This window comes from Octopus bimaculoides, chromosome 3 (genome assembly GCF_001194135.2).
Source record: "Octopus bimaculoides isolate UCB-OBI-ISO-001 chromosome 3, ASM119413v2, whole genome shotgun sequence".
Lineage (NCBI taxonomy): Eukaryota > Metazoa > Mollusca > Cephalopoda > Octopoda > Octopodidae > Octopus > Octopus bimaculoides.
The window spans coordinates 100,278,915-100,306,737 of record NC_068983.1 but is presented as its reverse complement, the minus strand read 5'-3'; the positions used below and the strand labels follow the sequence as shown (position 1 = coordinate 100,306,737).

The 27,823-nt window shown below is 36.3% G+C and overlaps 1 protein-coding gene across 1 annotated transcript in view; it reads right to left on the bottom strand.

The window, feature by feature from the left end:
* Window positions 1–27,823, bottom strand: part of LOC106882649 (protein melted) — a 70,361-nt gene that overhangs the window by 13,975 nt on the left and 28,563 nt on the right. Inside the window, exons 6-12 of the mRNA XM_014933395.2 lie at window positions 24,869–25,078; window positions 18,647–18,978; window positions 15,314–15,481; window positions 9,745–9,883; window positions 6,601–6,718; window positions 6,223–6,365; window positions 2,044–2,178 (exon numbers count right to left, since the gene is read on the bottom strand). Of these exons, the coding sequence (XP_014788881.1) occupies window positions 2,044–2,178; window positions 6,223–6,365; window positions 6,601–6,718; window positions 9,745–9,883; window positions 15,314–15,481; window positions 18,647–18,978; window positions 24,869–25,078 (1,245 nt within the window). The remainder of the gene's footprint in view (window positions 1–2,043; window positions 2,179–6,222; window positions 6,366–6,600; window positions 6,719–9,744; window positions 9,884–15,313; window positions 15,482–18,646; window positions 18,979–24,868; window positions 25,079–27,823) is intronic.

Below are 27,823 nucleotides of genomic sequence, written 5' to 3'. Positions count from 1 at the left end.
GATCCAACCTGGTAGTAGCTACACCTGGAAGTAGGCATAAAACGTGATGAAGGTCAGTGTTGAATCCCAGTCTTACATGGAAGGAAGAAGTTAGACCAGATAAATGCATGCACATACATAAAGACTATGTAGAGTGATGGTAATAGTAGAAACTACAGAAGAAGGGTCATTATAGAATTTGGACTTTATGAGAGAGATTTCACAGTAAGTCACATTAGATTCACAGAGCAGAATTACTGTCTCAGTTGAGTGGTTTCAGTTTATCTTCTTATCTCTCATTTAACTTAATTTCAAATGAATAAATCTTTAGTTACAGCCAGGTAACCTATTTCTAGTAACATGAGTCCACATATAAATGAATATGCATATTTCTAGTAATATACACATATACATAAATATTCATACTTCTAGTAACATATTTGTGTGCATGGTGTATAAACTGCTCCTACTACCAATCATTATCATTGACTGAACTTCCTTTTATTCGCATTAGTGGAAAAACTAATCTGGAATCTCTCATGGACAAGTCAAACATTCAGTGAAACGAAAGTTAAATAGAGGAGTTGTGTATATCATACTTATGTAATAACTGGAAATTCTACACTTGAGTCTTAAAATATTTGTTTCGAAAGAAAAATTGAAAAGAAAAAAATGAAAAAGGAAATCATAAACCATCAAAATTTTGTTTCAGAGCTATAGAATTTTAATCCAACAATGCTAACTAAATAAAATGAATTTTATACTGTCAACAACTGCTGAATGTTTAAAGTGAAATAACTTATCTATTGGGCCATGTATAATATATGATGCCTTCTTTTTACCATTTAGCCATTCTAATAAGGAAAAAATTGTTTCCTTTTCAGAATTTGAGCATTTTTATGTTAATGCAACAGATATTGCTTCCCCCAGTTAAATGCTCTTCTGATAACCAATTAACCATAGAGTAAGAGTAGAATCTGTAGTCACTGAGGTAGACTGAGGCAAATGAAATTATGTTCAATGGTTAAAGTCAATTTGAAATCAATTTAGTCAATGGTAGAGTATTTTAACACGTTAACAATGTGTTTTGGGTTTTTTTAAGCATTTGATCATAAATACTAATATACATGGTCTGATCAATAAGTATCCGGACTCTTGCTATGGTAATGAAGCTAAAGCATGGAGAAGGAAGCCACTTGATACAGATTGACCTTGAACTCTGCTGTGCATGTGCACTAAGTTTTAATGTTCTAGCTCACTTCCTCTGTTTACAAAAGTGCTTGGAAGGAAGGTGTGTAGCGTGTGATCATCGCATTGACCATGACAGAGAAAGTTGAGCAGAGAATCTGTATCAAATTTTGCCAAAAGCTTGGCGATAGCTGCTCAGAAGCCTACGCAAAGTTTTCAAACAGTTTTCATCATTCTCAACACAATCAAGGAGATTTTGTGCAACTGAAACATGAGTGTCTTTTGGTCAGCTGAAAGCAGTTTTGGCACAAACATGGCAGATAGGCGTCTCATACCCAAATCTTCAGTGATAATGGACTGAACTGAACTGTAACTAATCTTCACATCCTCTGATAACACACAAATGGTGATTCGATGATTTCCCCTCACAGCTGCATGCACATCTGCGATGTTTTTCTCAGTTCTGCTGGTTGCAGGTCTCCCAGAACATTCATCAATGTCAACATTTTGCCAGCCATCTTGGAAACGTCTGAACCATTCGTACACTTGTGTGCGACTCATACACTCCTCTCCATACACTTTCTGCAACTTTGCTTAGGCCTTTGAGCAGGTGTCACCATGACAACTTTCTCTGTGATGGTCAATGTGATGATCACACGCTACACACCTTCTTTCCAAGCACTGCTGTAAACAGCAGAAGTGAACTAGAACATTAAAGCTTAGTGAACCTGCACAACAGAGTTCAAGGTCAATGTGTGCCAAGCTGCTTCACTGTGTGCTTTAGCTTCATTAACATGGCAACAGTCCGGATATTTATTGATCAGACCTCATATAAGTAAAAAAATATGAATTGATAAAATAGAATTAATTACTAACCTTAGCTGATGGAAATGATGATGTAACAACAGTAAGAAAACTACTTGGGCCTTTTTCTGACTTCAGAGCATCCCAACATCGTTTCAGACAACTTACAGATGTATCTTGTTGGCCTAAAGCAGAACTGGCTTTGGCCTAAAAAGAAAGATCACAAAACTTAAATGTTTTGAATAAACAAATTTTAGAAATTATAAAAAAGGATTTGCTTTATAGGTAAGAAAACATAGAACTTTGAAGCAAACAAAATGGAAAATCATGCGAAATTTTCAAACAACAGAGTGAGTGATAAAATGGGTATTGCAAATGGAAACTATAAGTTAGGAGTAAACTGCTGCAGCATCACTGCCATAAAAAATACACAAAGCATAATTGTAGCACATCATTATAGATAGTAATATACAATATATAACAGTATATGCAATAATACATGTTCTTATCTAAAATTTATATCTCCCACTACAAATTTGTAATTGTAGAAATGTACATATGTACATTTTCTGTCACCTAAGGCTATATATAAATAAATCTTTCATGTGACTTAAATCCAAAGATCGGTGTTTAACTTAATTTTTTCCAGTGACAAACAAATATTCTCCTAGATAAATATTTAATCTATCATACAAATTTTCTCAGAAGCTCTAGTGCCTATTCTACATACTTAAATGAATTGTGCCTATTCTACATACTTAAATGAATTGTGCCTATTCTACATACTTAAATGAATTGTGCCTATTCTACATACTTAAATAAAGTGATTTCTATAATTTGTTTGGGTTACAGAGGTACTGACACTTCACATAATGTATTTAAACCTAACATAACCAGACTTTACTCATGCACTGTAAGTTACTAAAGCACTGCAAGATAATGAAACAAACACCAATTACTCAGCGCTTCAACTTCTACAAGTAATAGTTTATTAACATAGTATTTATTTCTAGATGGTGAGCATATTTACAGATGCTGAGATATGAACTACCAGCTCTTTAGGTGGTAGGCCAATACCTATCAATTTGGATAGCAGTATTTCTCATGCTTAACACAAGTGACAAAATTGCTAAAGAAAGAATTGGTGTAAATTTTATGACTCTACAATAAGGAAATGTACCCAAATATTTGCTTTTTAGCAAGCAAAGAAAAGAATATTAAAATAATTTTATTAAAACATTTTTAAAAAATTAAATACAGAGTAACAGTAAAACTAAATCAGATATGAATTACATCTATTCAGTAGTCAATATAGAAGATAAGTGTGCACTGGTATTAAAATTGGAGTCTTATAAAAATTGAACTTGACTAAACTAGTTAAATAAATCATTATCTTTATTAAAATATCAAAGAAATTAATATAAATACAAGCTTATATGAAGTGTTCCTACATACAATCCATTGTGGTTAAGCATCCAATTGTAACATCCAATACAGAAGTTCCAAACAATTATTGCAGTGAATAAAATGTAGGGAATAAATAATATACACATGTGCTTATCATAATTTCTTCTACATTTGTTCTATGTATCATAACCAGTAATACTATTAAGAATAGTAGTAACCACACCACTATGCTGGAAGCAGATTAACTGATAATACTCTAGGTGGAGTTCTAAACTCAACAGAAGCAGTTGTACATTTAACTGTACACACAAGACATACTATTAAAATATCTACAAATATAATAGATAAAAATATATAAAGATATGCTTAGAGATATGTATAAACACTTGTTAATATCATCAGAATTTTCAATGTAGCTACAATTATTTTTAATGATACAAACTAGGTCAAGCATTTCTATGAGCTGTTGGCAGGAGTTATCCATGATAAAGCTAGCTTATAGAAAAAAGTGACCTGAGAATGATGTGCATCATAAAAAAGAATGACAAAGGGTCATGGTGCATGATGGGAAACTGTATGGCAAATTCATTTCACTTATGTCATTAAGAAATAATCGAAATAAGTTAAATTAAGAAATATCAATTGAAATGTTTCATAGTCTTAGGTGAGGTACATAACACTGCCTACTGCTTAGCTGATACCTTCTCACTTTGTGAATAGCTGTCAGAAAAATCATCCAGCTATAAAAATACTCAATCCAATAATTAGTACATGTGAAAATCTACCAAAACTATCCCACCTATGTATGGGAAAATCATGGATGTAAAATACTAATAGCAAACTAAAAGTTTGTAGCAGATCATGAACTACTAGCTATTATCAACACCACTAGCATTGTTGTAGTTGTCATAATTACATTTTTTTGTGTTTCTTAATAAAATAAATGATATAAATTTGCCGTACAGTATCATACCATGCATCATCAGGTCAGGTAAAGTACGGGGGAATGGACTGCGTTTGTCAGTATATTCTTAGGTCTCCTCAGGCAACCTATCAAGTAAAATCCTAGTCAATCCTCCATCTCTGTGAGATACTTCCTCATCTGCTGTGACCATGTGGTCAACCAACATGCCCCATCAATCCAGCTAGATCTTCAGTGAAAAGAACATGATAAGCAGGGTCTAACTTGGAAAATCAAGCCAAACAGTTTGGGCTGGTGTTCCCAAGTCATACAAGTAACAGGACATATGCCAGTTTCTAAGTAGAGTCATTGGTTGGATAAAAATCTGACCAGTGGTAACCCACAATCTTGCAAAGCATCCTGGTACCAAAGGAGTTCAGGTGACTCCTAAAAGTCAGGGGCAGTATCCAAGTCTCACAACAACAGAGTAGGATAGGGAGGACTAAAGATGTAAAGATTCAAACCCTTGTCCTCCTGCTCAGATATCAGCATTGCCAAACACACTTGTCCAATGAGTCTACAACTGCACCAACTCATCTAATCTTTTTTTAGGATTTCAGACTCACAGCTAATGTCACTATGAATCTCACTGTTAAGATAAGTTAAGCAGTCAACAACTCTGACATTCTCACCCACAACAAAGACAGACAAGATGGAATCCTCCAAGAAAGCAGAGAAGGAATGGATCTTTGCCTTGACCCAAGAGACTCAAAGACATAATAGCTCCACTTCCTTACTTAGTGAAAAAAGAGCATTCCTTAAGACATCCAGAGACTCAGCAAGAATAACTGCACCATTAGCAAAATCTAGGTCTGTAATCCTAGTTTCACCAATGAGTATACCAAAACTCGATCAAGCTAGCAGGCATTAAACAGAGTGGGAGCCAAGGCACAGTCTTGATGGTCCCCAGATTTAACTCGTAAAACGTCAGATGCTGAGCCCCCAATCTCAATCAACACTGACTGTTCTGGTGTACAAGGCCATAATCAGCTCAATTAGTTAAGGAGGTGTGCCTTGCAGTTCCAGAATCCTCCAAAGCACATCTTGTCCACTAATTCAAACACGTTGCAGAGGATGACATAGGCTACAAGCAGCTCCTGCCAAAAGCTCCACCTGCATTCAATGAGTACACAAAGAGCCAGAATCTTGTCAGTAGTAGACTTCTTTGGCATGAATCCTAACTGCCCCAGCTGCTGAGAAGCAAGCAGATGATTTCACACTCTATTCAAGATGACCCTAGGAAAGACCTTAATGGACACAGAGACAAGTGTAAGAGCCCCATAATTGCTCCATAGTAGGGTAATTATCCCCCTCTTCCAGTCAGGTTGTATGATGCCACTGCACCATGATCCTTTGTTATTCTTTTATGATGTACCTCATTCTCAGATGTAATCTAATAAATCTATCCCTTTGTTTTTATAAGCTAGCTCTACCATAGATGACTCCTACCAACAGCTTACAGAATCATTTGACCTAGTATGGCATCATCAATTTACATTATAAAAAGTAATTTTCAAAATTTGTCTTGAGATGTGTTGTACACTTTGTAAAGTGCTTGCTGCAGAAACCATACTAAAGCAGGCTGCAGAGCTTGATGCAGTCTGCTAGTTTGTCAGCCCCTGTGAAACCATGTAGCCCAGGCAAACATGGAAAGCAGATGTCAAATGATGATGATTTACCAGTAGTTAATGGTTATATTAATTACTGGTAAATTGTTTAATAACAAAGCTGATGAAAACATATAAGGGCTTTGTTAAATTTTTAAAGTGTTTCTTTTCTTTGCATTTCAACAATTTTTTCAAAGAAAATTATTTAATTAGATTAACATACTTCTACATAACAATAAAATATCTAATTAAAAAAACTATGTAAAAGTCACTAACCTGTAAAGCTAGAAACATGAGATGAATCCAGGTTTTGGGTATGTGTGTAATTAACACAAAACAATTATTACTATAAAGACACTCATCTCCTCGATGACTGGAACATACAAAGTTTAGCTTAACGTAACGTTTATGGCGACCATCTAGATAAATAAAGTATAAACATAGCATGAAATTAATAGATCAGATATTAGGATGGCAAAATATAGATGAAAAAAACGAGAGGAAGGTTTATATAATTTTCACTTAATAAATCAACTAATCACATTAAAACAACAGCTTTATCTAATCCCACATTATAACACAATGCTGAAGAATATTGTGTCAGATAATAGTTACAATTCAAAAAATGTGGTTTTAAAAAAAAAAAGTACTTACTAACAACACTACATTTTACAGGTGATGGCAAACGAGCAGTCACATTATTGATAAAAACACGGATCTTTCCAAGATGCTTTTCACAAAACTGTTGGACAACATCACGATACAGTTCCTTCTGAGAAATTAAAAAATTACAAAAAGTTAAAACAAACACAGGAAGTGATGTATACTTGGGTTTGTATGTAGGTAGTGAGGGAAATAGCTTAATGGTTAGGGTATTTGGCTCACGGTCATAATGTCATGAGTTTGATACCTGCGGGTGTGTTATGCTCTTGAGCAAGACACTTTATTTCCTGTTGATCCAATTCACTCAGCTGGCAAAAGTGAGTCGTACCTGTATTTCAAAGGGTCAGTCTTCCCACATTCTGTGATACGCTGAATCTCCCTGATAACTATGTTTAGAGTACACGTGTCTGTGGAGTGCACAGCCACTTGCACATTAATCTCACGAGCAGGTTGTTCTGTTGATTTGATCAGCTGGAACACTCGTCATCATAACCAACAGAGTGCCAGCCTGTAGGTATGTGTGACTGTGCATACATTGATACACAGTTGGTTGCATGTGAAATAAAAATACATAAATGGAGGATGTTTTGGCATTGAACAACACCTGAATAATTTTTATGTGTCTTCTGAAGAACTCTGGGAAATACTGTTCAAGATCAGAGGTGAAATGTCAAGTTTGCATATAGATGATAACTGTATACAGGTTGTTAAAGAGGAATAAAATGTTTGTTGTAAAACATAGCAGAAAATAAACCATTAAGAGACAGAAAGAAAAGTCTGGAAGATGTAACCAAACTTTTAGATAAACCACAGAATCAATAGAAACATCAGGATTAAGTTCAAATATATGCCATGTTATAAGGTTCTGAGGCTTCCTCTAAATTCAACCATGCCTGCATGAATGTATGTATGCAGTAAAAACATAAATTAAGATAGTATTTATCTTATGTCCAAGACATATTGTTTTAATCAGATATGCAAATACCAAATTCATGTAACAACAACTAAATGCAGCTGGTGGACAAGTTATATTTATGAGATATTATAACAGTCAAACATGTAGGTCAATTACACTTCTTCCCCTATTTTCTTCAATCTCTCTTCCTCAAGATTTATCTTTAGTGCTTGGTAGTTCTTTATACAATTGACATCTTCCACACACATTACAGACCTAACAGTAGTCTTTCTCTTTTTTGTACACTAAAGTTTTTCCCAAGTCATAGTCAATGATTTTGCTGACACTAAAGTTTCCAAAGACAAGATAATGACAAACTGTCAAGGAGCCTCTAAAGCAGTCATAGCCAAACTGCAACCCACAGGACTTTCTGAATGGCATGCTTAATGGGAAATTATCTCAATTTTTTCTAGTAGTTCAGCCTGTTTGATGATGACCCATGTCTCATGTAGCCCACTTCTTGAAAAAGGTTGTCGATGCCTGATCTAAACAATTACTTGGCAACTCAAAATATCAGGTAAATCTCCCTCGTATTGTATCCTACTGTCTTTAGATAGGAAGGATGCATTAATAATATAGTCATGTGTAGAGACACTAAGAGAGAGAGGGGAGAGAAAGAGAGGAGGTAGTGACAACTTGAACAACTGTGATTATAGGTCTGTCTCATCAAAGTTCAACTGGGTCTAAACAACATCAACAAAACAAAATGATGCTATTTGGCCCGCAGATCATCTCTGATTGACTAAACCTACGGTTAAAAATATTCCAGCTGTACTTATCTGTTTTTAGCAATATGCATCTACTTATGATCAAAGGTATTCCATTACTATCCATTTTTTTATCCTTTTTATCTCAGGCATGTTGTCAAGGATTATATTATTGCATGTGCTTTTCCTTCTTTTTTTTTTTTGAAGAAAGTAGTGGGGTTTGATCTGAGAGAGAGGTGGCTACCAACTCTTGCAGGTTGAGTAACTATATAAAATTACTGCCTATCCTTAAAAGATTGTCATTTTGGTCTCCCTTTGCTTGCTAAATGCAAGAGATCCCCAAAAGATCTAGATCATTGACAACAAAAAGTAATCTGAGGTAGTGAAAAAGGCTACTATTAATAATAACCGTTTCTATTAGGCAGGGTTAGAGGCTTGACAGGGTTAGAGACATTGGATGTAAGAGCTGTAGGCTGCTAATTGGTAGTTGAGGGTTGTAGGCAACTGTTAATTTAATACAGTGAGAGGTGTCTAATTTCTTGGCTTATTTTCATTGTGGATTGTTTTCAAATCTCAATGTAAATACTTGTAAAGAGGAAATGGCTTCAAAGTTTTGAAGCAGATTAGTTAAAGGTGATCACTAAAACACCGAGACTTGACAGGCTTATGTACAGAAAAAGAATTCTGTACCTGGCAGTTATGTGCATAAAGTGGTGAGGAGAGCCAGCTACAGAAGAGAAGTCTTAAGTTATGTATGTATGTATGAATGAATGTTTATACACACACACACACACACATATGCACAAAAAAAGTTAGGGGAAAATAAGCAGTAAACATAGAGCCTCTAAAGGTGTACTGCTTACTACACTAATCAGTGAAATTATTAATTAATCATTTACACCTTCATAAACTTTACCACCTACACACATAAAACCTCATACCTATAAAAAAGGAGATATTTGATTAATAAATTCAAAAAGGATAAAAATCTTTTACAAGAATTTTATCAGGAAGCCAGTGTGTAAAACAATTCATAAGGGAAATTTCTATTCCCAAGAATATAATTATTCATTTATATTTATATAAGGACATTACTACAGAATAATGCTACACAACAGACTTCCCAAATAAACACACTTTTTAGTACTATCAGATGCTGTTATACACCACTGATCACAATGCACTTCCTCACATTGTTGTAATTTTCAAATGATGCTAGCACACTGGCTAGGTGGGCAGGCTAACATTACCCCTGAATGAAACACCAATCCATTGCAGGGATAACCCATTTACAGCTGAGTGGAATGAGACAATGTGAAAGTAATTTACTCAAGAACACAATGCACACCAGTCTGGCAATTGAGAGTGCAACACTATGAGGCCATGCACCCTCACCAAATTACATTTTAAACTCACTTGTGGTGGTAGGAGGGGGGTGAAAAACAAAATATAGACAGCATTCATGTCACTCACCATAGAAGAAACAGGAGATGGACAGGATGGATTTGTGGCAGTTGACGTCAGACTGTTACTAAGAGGAATGTCTGATACCATGGTTTCAAAACTTGGGCTAGTTGGTCTATCAAATATTGGGTCAGTATTTAATGAACTTCTGAAAATACACAACAAATGACATCAAGTTTATCTCTAAAGATTTTCTATAAAATGTAGAGCCAGCACTGAAAGTTATGATGCTTCATATACATCTATATAAACAATGTAATCAAAAACAGAAAAATAGGTAATGGGTGTATATGCATATTTCAGGAGTTATTGCTCCTTCTTCAGTACCACATCCAACCCATTAATTATCCACAAATACATTGCTTAAACAGCCACTAAGTTTAGTAATGTAACACTATTGGATAAACCAATTTACATATTAAACACATTCCTGGCAACTGGTCTGTTCATATTAATGAAAACAATGTACTGATAACACAAAAGTAGAACACAGCATTGACTTATAAATCTTTAATATATTTGGTAGTGTATTATGGTTGCAAAACAAAATATGGTCTTTACCAGCAATTAACAACAATTGACATATTAACCCTTTAGTATCTAGATTACTCTGTCAAATGTAATGCTTATTTACATTGTTTTGAATTAAATATGCATTATTTTGTAGCATCAATGTTGAGATAGTGTATTTTTAGAATGACATTGTAGGATAGATGTAAGAAGTCAGATCTGACCATTTTTAATATAAAACATGAGAATATTTGGGCCAGATATTGCTAGTTTAAATGCTAAAAGGTTAAGAGAATTGAACCTGTCACTGTTTTTCTTTTGTCAAGACTTGGACAATTGATTTAAGAAACTTAATTGGTAGGTTAAGTTAGAAATCATTTAATTTAATAGAATCTTGGGAACAAATGAGGATAATTTCTTGGAATGCTTTGCCCAGTCAAATGGTACTTAGAAATCTGGCATTATGTTTATTGTCTATAATCAAACTTTTGGTGGGTAGTACAAGATAAAATCAGAACTTATTTTGAATGAAAAATATTAGTTGTTAAATACAAAATGATACTCTTACAGGTTTGCATTTTTATTTTTATTTTTACCTAACTGAAATTTAAATAATTGTAATTAGTTTAGTAAAATACTGGCATCTGTGCTGGTGGCACGTAAATTGCACCAGCGTGATCATTACCAACGTCGCCTTCCTGGTACTTGTACCAGTGGCATGTGAAAAGACATTCGAGCGAGATCGTTGCCAGTGCCGATGGACTGGCTCCTGTGCAGGTGACTAGTAAAATACACCATTTCGAGCATGGCCGTTGCCAGTAAGACATTCAAGCGAGATCGTTGCCAGTGCCGATGGACTGGCTCCTGTGCAGGTGACACGTAAAATCAGTTTGCTGGAGAAAATATTTCATTACTGCTCATTCTGCATAACTAGTGTATATTCTTGCATGCTGAAGGGCATATCTACAATGAGTTCATAGTATGCTGTTCAATGTCAGTGAAATCTGGTTTCAAAATATCAAATATAGGTACAACACCAACGTTCTGGATACTGATAGTCCAGAACCTCTTATAATGTACACTAATTTGTGAGTTGGAACTCCAAATTCCTGCAATTGATAGACTAGTTTATTGGCACCTTGCACAGTACAGTATTAATAAACCTGTATCATTTATATTAATGTACAGGTACCTGTTGGCACTCCGTCGCTTACGACGTCGAGGCTTCCAGTTGGTCCGATCAACGGAACAGCCTGCTCATGAAATTAGTGTGCAAGTGGCTGAGCACTCCACTGACACGTGTACCCTTAATGTAGTTTACAGTGTGACAACGCTGACCCTTTGAAGTACAGGTACAACAGAAACAGGAAGAAAGAGTGAGAGAAAGTTGTGGTGGAAGAGTACAGCATGGTTCGCCACCATCCCCTGCCAGAGCCTCGTGGAGCTTTAGGTGTTTTCGCTCAATAAACACACACAATGCCTGATCTGGGAATCGAAAACCGCGATCCTATGACCGCGAGTCTGCTGCCCTAATCACTGGGCCATTGCGCCTCCACATACAGGTACCTATATTTCATTTAATTACTTAAATAAATTTAATGTTTGTTTAATATAGAGTGTGTTGGCCAAGGTGACCAACCCTGGCTTGGAAAACAAAATCAGTAAACAAGAAAGGTTTTGGAACAAAAGGTTCTGGAAAATTAATGTTATACTTGTACTAAAACAATCTCATTTAAAGTAGCAGCATCATGATTGGATGACCATCTTATTATTATCATTAGCATCATCATCATCAATTAGCAACTGCTTTCCATGCTGGCATGGATTAGATGATTTCACTGAAACTGATAAGCCAGAGAGTTGCACCAGGGTTCAGTCTGTTTTGGCTTGGTTTCTACAGTAGGATACCCTTTCTAACATCTGTCACTCCATAGAGTGTACTGGATGTCTTTCACATGTCACTGGCATGGCTACCTTTCGTGTATCACTGACACAGGTACCTTTCATGCATCACTGGCTCAGATGCCTTTCAATTGTCACCAGCATGGGTGCCTTTCATGCGTCACCAGTATGGGTGCCTTTTGTTTGTCACCAGCACAGGTGCCTCTCACTTGTTACTAGTATGGGTACCTTTCACATGTCACTGGCATGGGTACCTTTCACATGTCACCAGCACAGGTGCCTTTAATGTATCACTGGCACGGGTGCCTGTTGCATGTCTCTGGTACAGGTGCCTTTCATGTGTCACCAGAACATATGCTTTTCACATGTCACCAGTACATGTGCCTTTCACATGTCATCAGCATTGGCCATAAAACATGTACCTGAAGAAACCACTTTGGTACGTTACTTGTCAATGATGTTATCAGTTGGAGAAATCTAATCTACAGTGGTTTCGTCATATGACTCACCTAAAGTGGTTAGCAAAGATGCTTAGATTCCAAGTGAATAAGTACTGACTCTCGAAGATATCCAAAGAAATGTTAAGGACCACAAAACATCAATACTACGTTGCACAATATTAAAGCAGATAAGAGAACATGGTCAGGGTAACCAGATTTTGATGTTCAGAAGGAAATGGTTGGAAAAGTGCTATGAAAGCAACAATGATAGAGGTGGTGTGGTGGTGGTGATGGTGGTAGTGGTAGTAGTAGTAGTAGCAACAGCGGTGGCAGTTAGTAGTAGATGTAGTGGTGGTGGTGGTGGTGGTGGTGGTGATGGTGGTGGTAGTAGTAATAGTGGTAGTACTAGCTGGACCCATGAAAAATTCACGGAATACATAAAAAATGTAAGCATCTGTAAATTGTGCGCTGGTGCCATGAGAAATGTTTCTATATTGCGACAGTTACAGAATATAGAAAGAAGTGCAAAACCGATAATTATATAATCCAACCAAAATATCTCACTTATGCAAACATAAACAGAATTATTATTTAACCTTAAAATATATCGCACATATTCAAAGAACTTTCTTAGTTTAGTGATACAGAACGTTCTTCTGGTATTCTTTTATTCTTTTACTTGTTTCAATTATTTGAAGAAATCGACCCTGGACTTATTCCCAGTAAGCCTAGTGCTTATTCAATCAGTCTCTTCTGCCGAACAGCTAAGTTACGGAGATGCAAACGCACCAACATCAGTTGTCAAACAATGATGGTGGGGAAAAAAATACAGACACAAACACACACACATAAAAATATTATATATATATATATATATATATATATATGACGGGCTTCTTTCGAAATTTGTATTAGTTTTTCTATGAAAAAAAAAAAGAGGAAGAAAGTGGGGGCTTGTTTGTAGTTTATAGAGAAAATGCTAAACGTGCCTGAAAAAGAACATGGTCTTTCCCCTCCAACTAAAAGACATGAAGAACTATGAAAGAAGGCAAATAAGTACCACGGGTGGGGGAAAGAAGAGATAACTAACAGTCAATTGTTCTAGAACTCCCAGAATAAAAACATAAACACCTGAAAGACTTTCCCTCTATTCATTACAAAATGTCTTTCCTACTTCTTCATTGTTAAAAGTAAAGAAGCTAGAAAAGATCAATCATGTTTCATTTTAATTGTCATTGTAAATGACTGAGGCTTTCCTTTCTCTCTCCCTATTGCTTCACTCCTTTACTCTATGGTTAAGAGAGTGAAGGTGATTGGCTCAGTGGCTAGGGGTATTCAGCCCACGATCAAAGAGTCACAAGTATGATTTACTGCGGTGCACTGTTTTTGAGGAAGGTACTCTACTTCACCTTGCTGCAGTCAACTCAGCAGGCAAAAATGAGTTATAGCTGTAATTCAAAGGGGCCAGCCTTGTAACATTCTGTGTGAGGCTGAATCTCCCTGAGAACTACCTTATGGTATGCATGTCTGTGGAGTATTCAGCCACTTGTGCGTTAATTTTACGAGCAAACTGTTTGTTGATTAGAAAAACAGGAACCTTGTTGTCATAACCAATGGAGTGCCATTTTTTAAGTGAAAGAAAAGGAAATGTTCCATATCACAACGCAAAGATGACATGCAAGAAGTGAAAGCTAAGACGAAATAATTGCTATTCCGTCATGTATTCACCCTCGATTTACGCTCAGTTTGATAACAACAGCTTGTGCATCAGTGTTTATCTGGGGGCTTGGTCACCACATCTGTGAGACCCACAAATACCACTGTTAGGACCAGATTAATACCCATAGGATCTTTTTTCGTTTTCTTCCAACCACTTGAAGGTTTATCTTGCTCCAGTTCACTCAGCTGGGCCAAAATAAGTTGTAGCTGTAATTCAAATGGGCCAGCCTTGTCATATTCTGTGTGAGGCTGAATCTCCTTGAGAACTACATTAATGATATGCATGTCTGTGGAGTACTCAGCCACTTGCAAGTTAATTTTATCCTCGTGTGGTAATGAAAAGTGAAAGTGACATCCAACATTTGCTGTGCATCTACAACTTTTCTTTCGATCTATGTATTTACTGTCTCTCACTTTCTCCTTCACTTCCTCTGTGTCCCTCCTCTCTCCCACTTTTAATTTAACAATGTGTGTATGTATCTCTGTATCAACTTTATTTGGATCTATGTATCTACTTTTCTTGCGATGTGATAAACATTTAAAAACACAATACGAATGCCATCACCACTCTCTTTCTCTCTTACTTCCTCTCTGAAACATTTAAAAACACAAAACGAACGCCATCACCATTCACTGACTCTTTCACTCTCTCTCTCTCTCTTTCTTACTTCCTCTCTGTCCTCCTCTCTTGCTTTGCCACTCGCTTCTTTGAAGTGACATACACCACAGGTACGGACAAAAACAAACAAAACTAAGCATATTAATATTATTAATAAGTAGTAGTAGCAGTAGTAGTAGCAGCAGCAGCAGCAGTATTGTGACAGCGATTTAACATGTAGTCTGGCCAGTTTTAACCAACATATCAAGTTTTATTTGACACTTTGACTCAAAAATCTACATCGTGATAACTTACAACATTTAAAAAACCTTTTTTCTTTTTAATTTAAAATGAAAACAAAAGAAAAATAATGAATTGTTCAAGTAATGAATTAAACAGAATCAGGTACCTGCTTGCTTTTCTTAGACTAAGCTGGTTCAAGTTGTAGGGAGCTATTAAATTATGTTTAACTGGTAGTGTATCACTTGGATATGTGCAGTTGGGTGGATTACCGACTGTAATCACAGTAACAGTCCCTTCAGTTTGACTGGACACAGATCGGACTTCTTTCTCAGGCCTTTAATACAAGACAACAGTGGGGAAAACAAATAATAGCATTTTGAAATGATAGAATCTTGTGTAATCAACATTAAAAATATATATATATATACAATATGAAAAAAATCTCCAAAATACACAAACAAAACATTCACACATACCATTACTGTCATCAGAAAAGACATCATGACTAACGTCAGCAGATACAACAATAATGCTATTATCATCATCTACAATATCATCATTGACCTCAACTTATATCCATTTTTAAAGTTGTCATGGAATACATACACCTTCATTCAGCATATCCCTATATGTTTCAATACAAAGTGGTTTCAGTTGTAAAGTTTACAATAAAAATTTACAACGGAAATTTAATAAAGAATACTAATTCCAATTTTTATCAGTTATATTAAATTTCTCAATTAGCTACTGGTTAGGATTCCCGGCTCTCACCCAGGTGGCTCAGGTTTGATTCCTGGCATGGGAATGCTATGCTTTTTGTACTCAAGAAGACACATCCACCACAACAGGATTGAGATCTTAAAACCAAGGTGCCATGTAAAAAGCATCGGTAATGGTGTCATGTAGAAAGCACCCAGTACACTCTGGTTGGCATTATGAAGGGCATCCAGCTGTAGAAACCAAGCCAAACAGACTATGGAAACTGCTATAGCCCCTGCTCAAGCCAGTCCTTGACAAGCTGTGCAACCCATGCCAGCATGGAAAACTGACATTGATGATGATAGTGATGATGATGAGTAGGATCCCAGCTGACCTAGATAGGTCTGTGATGTAAACTGCAAGAACACTATAAATAGTGAGTATTTTATTAACTCACAGTACTGAGTTCAGGTCCTTCACTGGGACTTATCTCACTGATAAATTACTGGTGTGGTATAAACAAAGCCAGTGGCTCATTTATGCTCAAAAGGCTTGGGTACTTCTGGCTGATGAGACACATATTGAAACACCAGTGTCCCAGAATCCCTTGCAACAATGAGTTGAGTGTGTTATGATCATACTATCATCATAAAAGTGCAAAGTTGTTCTCCCGTGGAAATACACAACAGCAACTAGCATATTTGCATTTGAATCTGTCGGAACAAATTAAGAATAACTGAGTAAATCATTGTAGCAAATCTCATTGTACACAGTGCAAATAATGATTTTTTAACATTTTTTTTTGTTTCAGTGCAACATCATACAACAGAATTTACAGAATTTAGTTAATACTGTCTATAACAGACAGTTGTAACCATCTTGCCTTTATAATAGAATATCATCACAGACAGAAAAATAGGGATTAGCCAGACTAGCTTCAACATTGCATTGAGATTTCATCAGTTATTAAATACCCTCTTTAACTATGCAGGAATACACCTTACAACTCTACAGTGCTAAAGAGTAGAGTAAGTTGGACAAACATTTTTTCTATATATAATGCATTCTAGACAACTTGTTTGAATAATAACTTATGAGGTATGTTAATAGTTTATTTCAATGCTTATCTGTATTAGAGAATTTACAAAAAATTTTTAGCCAATATCGTTTGTAAGACAAAAATATAAACACCTTATTATATACCATATCTTTGAAGGTATTGTATATAAACACAATATAATAAACAATATCCTTGAAGATATTGTATACACAAAGTGTTTACAGCTCTCTCTCTTACTTACAGTGTTGGCTAAAATCTATAGGTATATACACATATATACATACAACATATATGTGTGTGAATATTCAAAATGCTTACATCAGTTTATTACACAGAGTGTTGGCTAAAATTTATAGATGAAGCATGACCTTCAAACAGTGGGCCTCACATAGGCAATGACAGGAGACCAAGACTTTTGGAGATACACTGTGATTGAGAAGACCTGGCAACTAAAGTGAGATCGCAGCCATGCATGTCCAGCCCAGTTAAGAGTACCCCTGATGTGTCGGGTGATATGATATGCTTGAGAGGACTTGTTGAGTCAAGTAAAACCAATATCATAGCTGTGGCCAGTGGCCCCTGACTGGCTCCCATGCCGGTGGTGTGTAAAAAGCACCATCTAAACATGGTCGATGTCAGGTCCAACTGACTGGCTTCCATGCCGGTGGCACGTAAAAAGCACCATCTGAATGTGGCCAATGACAGTATCCCCTGACTGGCCCCCATGCCGGTGGCACGTAAAAAGCACTATCCAAATGTGATTGATGCCAGGCCCACCTGACTGGCTCCTGTGCCAGTGGCACGTAAAAGGCACCCAATACACTCTTGGAGTGGTTGGCATTAGGAAGGGCATCCAGCTGTAGAAACATTCCCTGTTCAGATTGGAGCCTAGTGCAGCCGCTGGCTCTCCAGACCTCAATCAAACTGTTCAACCCATGCTAGCATGGAAAACAGATGTTAAACGATGATGATAATGATTCTGTAGGACATTGCAACAAAATGCCATTAATACATCAGTAACTAATAAAAGCAAAGACTTTGGTCTGGTGCACTACTGCTTCTGCTACTGCTATGGCTTTAAGAAGAGAAATGTTTTTTCTAACAATTAGCTAAGTAAAAGCATGATTGCCTTTGCAACTCTCTCCAGCTAAGCATCTCTAATCTTGTGGAGTTGTAAGTGCTGGTGCAACATAAAAAGTATCCATGTCAGTGCTGAGTAAAAGCACTCAGTACACTCTGTAAAGTGGTTGGTGTTAGGAAGGGCATCTAGCCATAGAAACCATGCCAAAACAGACATGAAGCCTAAACAGCCCTTCAGCTGGTCAGCTCCTGTCAAACCATTCAATCCATGCCAGCATGGAAAACAGATGTTAAATGATGATGAGCTCAATGCAACAAATGCTAGGGAAATATTCATTATAAAATTATATAATATATAATTATATAGAGAGAGAAGGCATCTACATCTGTCAGTTACATAAATAGTTGACAAAAATCTACAAGTACAATCTGTAGTACAGTACAGAATTATCTCACTGAATGAGTTCATCAAGTTGTAAATAGGTACTATGTTTAAGTATAACTCAATACTACAAGTAGTAGGAAAACTATGTACTTCACAATTTCATTCACTGAATTCAAGTTCTCCAGCGGATACGGGCAATTAAAAAAAATTTTCAAACTATAGCCCTGTTTTAATAATTTTTATCACTAAAGTGTACTTGATATGAATAGACTTACGTGCTTCCACTAAGATGAATGTCTCCTTCAGAAAATGTAACAAATTTTTTCCGCAGCTCCTCACCCTCAAACGAAACATACTTTCTACGCATCTCTTCTGTCTCTGGGCATGTTGCACTTCGCTTCTTTAAGTCTTCACGTAACTGATGCAAAAGGTCAGCAACGTAGGGTTTGTTTTGACAATGTTTATTGATTTCTGGCATGTGTTGGCCCAAAAGATGAGGAGAGAATGCTGCAATCATCTTCAAGCCATTTAAGAACAATGGAAGGGTAGTTTTGTCAGCATTTGGCAGCTGTCCCATGCAGTACTGTAGACTACGTTTAGCATCATTCTGTCAAAATTGAAATAAAACAAACTGAGACAAAAAAAAAAAAATCACCAAACATACTTCATTTTCTTTCTTTAAAAATTAATTTTGACAGATTCCCTTCTAGGCATTTTCTTTTTATTGCTGCTTTTACATTAACCTTTAGTTGGCAAGGTTTAGATAATTCAGTAATGCATTGTTGCTGAAAATTTCTTTTGTAGCTGTAACCACTTGACTATTGTATCAAGAGTTGTGCTTGTTACTAAATCAAAATTCAGACCACAAATGAATGTTATCTCTTGTAGAAATATTTTCTGATATAAAGGTTAGTCTCTACATTAAATATGAAGTGCCAATAATTAGCAACAAACAATTGTCGCACTTGTGGAATATATATAGTTCATTTGTTTTACATTTAAATTTCTGTGGCCGATGCCAGTGCCGCCTGACTGGCATCTGTGCCAGTGGCACGTAAAAAGCACTATTCAAGCGTGGTTGAGACCATGATTTTACAATCACGAGCACAATTCTCTAACCACTAGGCAACATGCCTTCAACACAAATACTTATTACTGAGACATTATTTTACAGCCAGATACCTTTCCTGTTGCTGACTCATACCTGTTTTTCAAGTAAGGGATTCTTTCATTCCACTTGCCAACAGATGCATGGAGCTACAGGAGAATTTGTTAACAAAGAATGTCAATATAATACAATTTGCTGTCTTTTTTACACACACACACAACATGCCATAATTGTTGGCGTTTTTTTGTTTTTTTTTACATATTGCCTGTTTGGCGATAGAAAAGGCATCCAGCCATAGGTAATAAACCAACCAATTTAAATGTACAGTTGAGATGTTAACTCCACAAGTTTCACCACACGGTACAAGGACAGCAATTCTAAGAACAGATACAGGGGAGAAAGAACTCATTAGCCCTTCTGTATTGAACAACCACTCTAGAAGCAACTGCACACTAAAATACACCTAGCTGATCGGTGACAGGAAAGATGTCCAACTGTAGAAACCATGCAAAAAAGAAACATGAACTATGAACACTACAAGCCACCTGTTTAGAAAGGTAATAACTCCAAATAAGAACTGATACAGAGTAAAGAGAATTCCTAATCCTCTCACATGGGACAACCTCTCGTACTGATAGCACAAAAAAATGCATACAACCCACACTGTAAGACATACATGACAATTTCTGGGTTTGTCAAATGACATGGACCATAATGGACTGACCCATGCCAGCAGGGAAAAGCAGGCATAAAAGGATGGTGATTATGATACTTAGCCCTAAGTCAAACATGATTAAGCAGATCTATGAATAAGGCATTCAACCATGATCATATCATCTTATTTTCAATAAGTGTACTCAAGACTAGGACTACACCATCCTGAAGGAATGCAGTATTGTTTGAAGGAAATATAGCTGCTATTTCTAGCAGCTTGAGTGACCATGTAGACGCCTCTTCATTTAGCCAAATGAGATCGTAGCCGTGACTGATGCCAGTGTCATATAAACGGCCTGTTTAAAAGTACCCTTCAATTGTCGGGCAAGATGTTGTGCTTGAGAAGACCTGTTGAGTCAAGTGAAATCGTAGTTGTGGTCGATGCCTGTGCAGGTGGCATGTAAAAATCACCATTCGAGCGTGGTTGATGCCAGTGCTACCTGACTGGCTCTTGTGCCGGTAGCACGCAAAAAGCACTCACTACACTCTCAGAGTGGTTGGCGTTAGGAAGGGCAGCCAGCTATAGAAACCTTGCCAGATCAGATTGGAGCCTGGTGCAGCCTCCTGGCTTGCCAGTCCTTGGTCAAACCATCCAACCCATGCCAGTATGGAGAGCGGATGTTAAATAATGATGATGATGATGACTCCACAGGGTGTGTAGCTCAGAGATTGGAGTCTTTCAAAGTCAAGCCATTATTTCTCAACACAGAGAGGTCACGGCTCCAGCACTACGGACATGAGATGAGAATACTACAGGAATGAATTGCAAGACAGATTCTTCAAGCCAAGCCAACAGGAGACCTAGGAGTAGACCAAGAATGAGGTGGTTGGACAATATTTGTGGTCTCAGTTGACTGTGCTTGGGAATCCAGCTGGAAAATCTAATGGTGTTAGCTTCTGATAGGACCCTACGGAAGAAGTGCCTGAGGACTCTATCCACAAGACTTTACCAGGAATAGTGGCAGAAAAGAAAGATGGATAGAATATTTAAAAAGGAATTCCTGAATAACACCAGTGTTATGCCCCTGCTGAATTCATATATCTATTTAGAACAGAAAAAAAATATATCAATGCATAAATTTCATCAACAATTTTTTTTTTTTAATGATTCTTTTCGTATTTGAATGATATATAGGACATATGAAGTTCAGACAACTTCACTGATAACAGTTTTTCATGAATGAAAGTGACAAAAAAAGAATAAGAGAATTTATTAACAGTGGATCAGATTTTGAGTTCTTCCCACCCCACTCCCCTTACTCCGATTTATGTCTCAAATATCAGAGAACGCTGAAACCTGCCCTTAAAAAATCAAGAAATATGGGCTGTAACTATATGAATATACAGTCTCGATTAGAAAAGTAAGTCTGGCTGGAAATCATGGCAAACTTTTACTCCTCAAACCAATGTCACTGTGGTGGTCTCAGTTCCAATTGGGGACACAAAATTACATAACTCTCTTTAAAATTTCTATGGTAAAGCATCAAGAAGTGAACTCAACCATACTCAATTACAATAAAAAATTGCACTTTAATCAATATAAAAAAACCCCAAAGATTTTCCTTTATTTCTTGCTTTCCACATTTTAGTAGACAATTAGTGATTTTAGTAGTCAATCATTTTAGTAAAATAATCACCAACGTCACCATAGGTGTGACATGACTCCAAACCTGCAACTGACCAATCACAATTGCTTTATTTTGAAAATTAAAATTTCATCTTTGTTGCAGTTTCAATGATTATTTCACTTTATGAGCAATTAAATTTCAGCTACACTGTTACAAAATTAACAAATCCTTTCTAGCTGTCATTAAAAATAATAAAGGAATGACATGCTTGTTCACCAGGCAGTTCTTCACCAAGTGGGTCAATCTTATCTTCAGACCAGCAATTAATTTCAACTGTGATGAAACTGGTCTTTTTTGGGTAAAAAAAAAAAATGCCCAGAAGAACCTACATAACAACAGAAGAGAAGAAAATGCCAGGCCACAAGCTTATGAAAGACAATGTGAGTGATGACTTGAAGATTAATCCGCTCCTTGTCTACCATTCCAAAAACAGCTTTCTCTAAGGTATCTTATCAGCAGATAGCATCTTGGTCTTCAATATAATACAGCACTTATGATAAGTCAGCTGCATGATTAAGTTATTTTATACTTGTGACAATGCTGCTGATTGGCTTCTACTAGAATGCGAGAAGTAAGAAATAATAGAAAATCTTTATTTTTTTACAGATTAATGTACATTATTTATTGATAGGGCAATAAGCTTTGAGATCTGTTTTATGAATTATCAAATTTAAATTAGGTGGTCCTCAGCACCGTTGCATAAAAATTTGAAAATAAGAATATACAGTGATACCTCACAGTATGAGTTTATTTCGTTCCATGACTGAACTTGTTTTACGATTTACTCATTTTACAAATCAATTTTCCCCATTGAAATTAATTGAAATATAAATTATCCATTCCAGCCCACCAAAACATCATTTTTTTATTGGTTTTAAAACTGGTCTTATGAATTTAATTACCTTAAAGATGGGACGATTTGTGCACAAGGAAAATGATGGAGCAAGGAGAAGGGGGATTATTGTTTGGGAGGAGAATTTCCTTCCATTAAGACTTCAGGAAAAAACTATTTCTGGCATTTTCTCTCTCACTTCGCTTAATTTAGGCTTTCTGAACACACTTTCTTCACTCTTCACACTTGCAGGTTATATCATTAGAGACATATAAAGAGAAGTCTGCTTTTTCCTGCCTTTCAAAATGCTACAAAAATGTGCCAGAGCAGTGTCATTAAATAAAGCAGCTGCACAACCTGTAGATACTTTTACAGGATGATATTTTTCTACAAATTTAAAAACATACTACCACTTTGCCCACACTGTCTTTATGTCGCTTGTAAGATGGCCTTCTCCACTACACTGTCCTCCCCCGGCGAACCAATCTCTTCCACTGCATTTGAATGCTGCTGCTCCTGAAGCTGCAGGAATTCATCTGTCGTCAGCTCCTCTGAGTGCCAGGCCATATTGATGATTTTTTTGGTAGTTAACAATGTTGTAGTGCACCTTCCAAAACTCACAAAGGGTTAGATTTGTATTTTTGGCAACTTCAAAGCACCAACAAAATAGACGTTTGGTGTACAATTTCTTAAAATTAGAAATCACTTGTTGGTCCATGGGCTGCAAGATAGGGATGGTGTTGTGTGAAAGGTGTAGAACTTTTATGAATTTAAATTCGTCCATGATATCATCTTTGAAGTAATGTGGGTGAGCAGGAGCCTCAAGAAGAATATCATTCTCCAGAAGGTACTTTCTCATTGCTGGTCTGAAGATAAGGTTGACCCACTCGGTGAAGAACTGCCTGATTAACAAGGCTTTAATGTTTGCCCTCCACATGACCTGCAGCTTCTCCTTCAGGACTCTGTGCAACTTGAATGCTTGTGGGTTTTCGGAATGGTAGACAAGGAGCGGCTTAATCTTCAAGTCTCCACTCACATTGTCTTTCATAGGCTTATGGCCTGGCATTTTCTTCTCTTCTGCTGTTATATAAGTTCTTCTGGGCATTTTTTTTTCCAAAAAAGACCACTTTCATCACAGTTGAATACCTGTTGTGTGATATATCTCTTGGCTGCAATGAGCTGACGGAATTCACACACAAAATCCTCAGCTGCCTTCATGTCAGAACTTGCTGCTTCTCCATATCTGATAACGCTAAGAATACCTGTTCTCTTTTTGAAATTATCGAACCAGCCACAACTGGCCTTAAAAGCCTCTACTGATGTCTCCTCTGTCAATGTTCCAGGGTTCTGCTTCAAGAGATACCCATACAGTGTTTGTGCTTTCTCACAGATGATGGTCTCTGTAATCATATCCCCTGTGAGTTGCTTCTCATTGATCCACAGGAGAAGCAATTTTTCCATCTCTTCGTGGACAGATGTGTGTTGCTTGAAGAGCCTGGAGACATCCTTTGCTGTTGTAACAGCCTTGATCTCATCCTTTTTCTTCAGATCGTCGACGTGCTATGTCCACCACATGCACTCCTCTCTTATGTTTATCAATGTTTTCCTTCTTCAATTCTATTGTAATAAGCTTTTTCTTCTTCTCAGCACTGTCTTTTGCATTAATCTTCTTAAGACTCATGGCAAACACAACTAATTATTATAAAATAATAGCAAAAAAACACACAAAACTAAAAAAAATACTGGGGCAAACACAACAGAGATGTTGACATAAGATAAACATGTGAGCTGAGCAAGCAGAGACTGCACTTGAGCAGAGACTGCACTGGAGTAGAGACTGCACTTGAGCAGAGGCTGCACTTGAGCAGAGACTAGCGATTGCTTGTATGAAATTCGCTCATACTGTGGATTTCCACTTGTACTTCAAGACAAAAATTTGCATGGGCCTTGGCTCAGACAGAAAATTACTCATACAATGGTGCACTTGTACTGCTCTGCAGCCTAATAACCAAACATTCCAATTTATACTTCAATTTTTAGAACTTACTTATACTCACTCATCTTCCAGGGAACTACTTTCAGTATTTCACCATCTACTTACCTTCAATTAATTCAATACAGCAAATAGTTTTAATTTAATTTCTAAGTATTTTAAAATTCAAAACCATTTGTTTGCAATAATCCTTAAAGTCTGTTGCTAAAGTAAATTTCTTACCTCACTAAGAGTAGCAATGCTTGCAATGATAGCAACTACAGGTTCCGTGTAGACAGGAGAAACAGTGAGTAATGTCTGCAAAGCAGAAACATAAGCCAACAGCGAACGAGGATTCACACTAGCTATGTCCACGAGAATGTTCAAAACTGTAGGAGCCATTTCTGGCTGCTTTAGGTAATCACAAAACACAGGAACATATGGCTGCAACAGCTAAAAGAATACAAAATATAATACCCAGTAGTAAAAGAACATACAATACATAATAAATTTATCACCCTTACCATAACCAATATTATCATCACCCAACATTATAGGTTAAATACAAGTGTTTTTGCAGTACCTTGGTATTGTGCACTCAAGTGGCCAGCCTCAAATTGCAATCACTAGTCTGAGGTATATAAACAAATAGTGTAAAGTCTATCTGTTAATGTACAACAGGACCGTGGAGGAAGAGAAATTGAATTTTGAGTTATATGCAGCTCTAATAATGTAAACATTATTGATGTCACATACTTACTGTATGTGTTATATTTATGCACTCATTAGCTGTGGAACAGCATCAGAGAGAAAAGTCCCTTTAAGACACTAAGTGTTCAAACATTGAATACTTCAAACCAGGTGAGTCAACTCACCCCATAGGGGATTGAGAAATATAGATACTGATATTTTGCTGTTTTTGCAGCCCATTGACATTGTGCACTTGAGTCACCTCAAAACAAATTGCAATTGCTGGTCTGAGGCTTGTATGCAAATAGTGTAGAATCCATCTGCTGATGTACAACAGTGCTGCATAAGTAAAACAAAGTTAAAATTTTGTATTGAGAAATATAATTCAAAAAAGCAAGACTAAAGACAACAGCAAGCACAAGGAACATTTATACAGGAAAAAAAGTAATAATAATAATCATACATAACTGATGGTTCAGTAATGAGCATGTCAAAAGAGTCTCATTAACTGTTGCAAATTAAGGACATCTCAGCTCATCAAACTTCATGCCCCCCAGTCTTCATGACTGATGATATATATAAATCATGACTTGAACAATCAGTAGTAAGCAAAGTAGGAAGAGAAGTTTATTGATAATGACAGTTACTGCTGAAACATTATGTAACACCAACATCTTCACAACTGTCGTGGTTATTTAGTGTATGTTAATTTATTCTTTTACTTGTTTCAGTCATTTGACAGCAACTGTGATGGAGCACTACCTTGAAGGGTTTTAGTTGAACAAATCGACCCCAGGACTTATTTCTTAAGCCTAGTACTTATTCTACTAGTCTCTTTTGCCAAACTGTTATATTATGGGGGCATAAACACACCAACACCTGTTGTCAAATGGTGATGGGGGGACAAACACAGACACAAAGACACATACACACACGTGTATATATATATATATATATATATATATATATATATATATATATATATATATATATATATATATATATATATATATACACGACAGACACAAAGGCATATTCAGTTAAGAATATAGTAGAGTACAGTATGAAACTCGTCCACCTTCACATTTCACCCTGTGCTATCTAGTAGTAGTATTATATGTACTTCCAGGTTTGTGTTTGGATATCTGCTGTGTGTGAATAGATAATTGAATTAGCAGGCCTAATATGGAGATTAAAAGAAAGGAAAATAAAATATGGAATAGAATGGTCAATAATAAAGAATGCACACTCATATAATATACTATCCAGCATTTGTGACCTATGCCTTGAGGAAGCCTTGTGCATTCTATTAAGTAACAAAAACTTGGTAAACAAGCAAGCTGAGAAAATACCAAGATGTTGCCACCACGTCAAATTTGCATTTTCCAGATACAACACTGTTGAATAATAATAATTCAGTGAAATCTCTACCTCTCACCTTCTCCCTATCCATGTGTGTTGCATTGTATTTCTATATGCATGCCTGTCCATGTATTTTGTATGAATGAATCTGTCTACACATACACACACACACATATATATATATATATATATATATATATATATATATATATGTATGTATATATGTGGGAGAATATACAAAAAATAACAACAGACGAGGACAGGTGGTGTAAATAACAAAAGTATATATTAGTATGACGCTCGGGAATACGGAAAGTCTTTGACGTTTCGAGCTACGCTCTTCAACAGAAAGAATACGGAGACAAGGAGAAAAACACGGAGAAAAAAAATTGAATAGTGTTCAGTCAACGGTCAATGCACACATGCACATCTGTGTATGTATATATGTACATATATTTGTATATGTGTATGTATGTGAGTGTGCGTACATATACATATGAGTGTGTGTGTGTGCATATGTATATATGTATATATGCATATATGTATGTAAATGTTTGTGTGTGTCTGAGCATTAGTACATATATGGATGTATATGTGAACAACCATGTATGTGTGTGTACAGGCCAATTCTTAAATTTCAGCTAAGAACAATCACATGTGTAACTAACCATGAAGAACAAATCAACAGTAAAAAGAAATTATAAAGCATGGAAACAACTGTAGTGATTAAAAAATAAATGTCCAGCCATACTCCTTGTTGACTCCAAATTTTTTCAGTTATATATATATATATATATATATTAATCACTACTACCATCCACAACAAGTCACTTTCAGGGCACTTGACCATTTAACATCCTACTACTATCATAACACTCCTGCATTCTTCTTCTTCTCCTCCACCTTCTTCTTTTTCTCTGCAAACTGGAACCCACAAGAGTAAACAAGAGAGACAGAGACAGGCAAAATTTAATTGTTTTCCATACTTACAGTTGAAAAAGTCTCAATGACTGAAACCGGTACTGAAATGTTTTTTATAAAATTATTTTAGCATTTCTACCTTGACTTTTTTTCCATATATATATATATATCAACTCATGTGTTCCTTTCCAACCTTCTGCACACACACATATATATATATATATA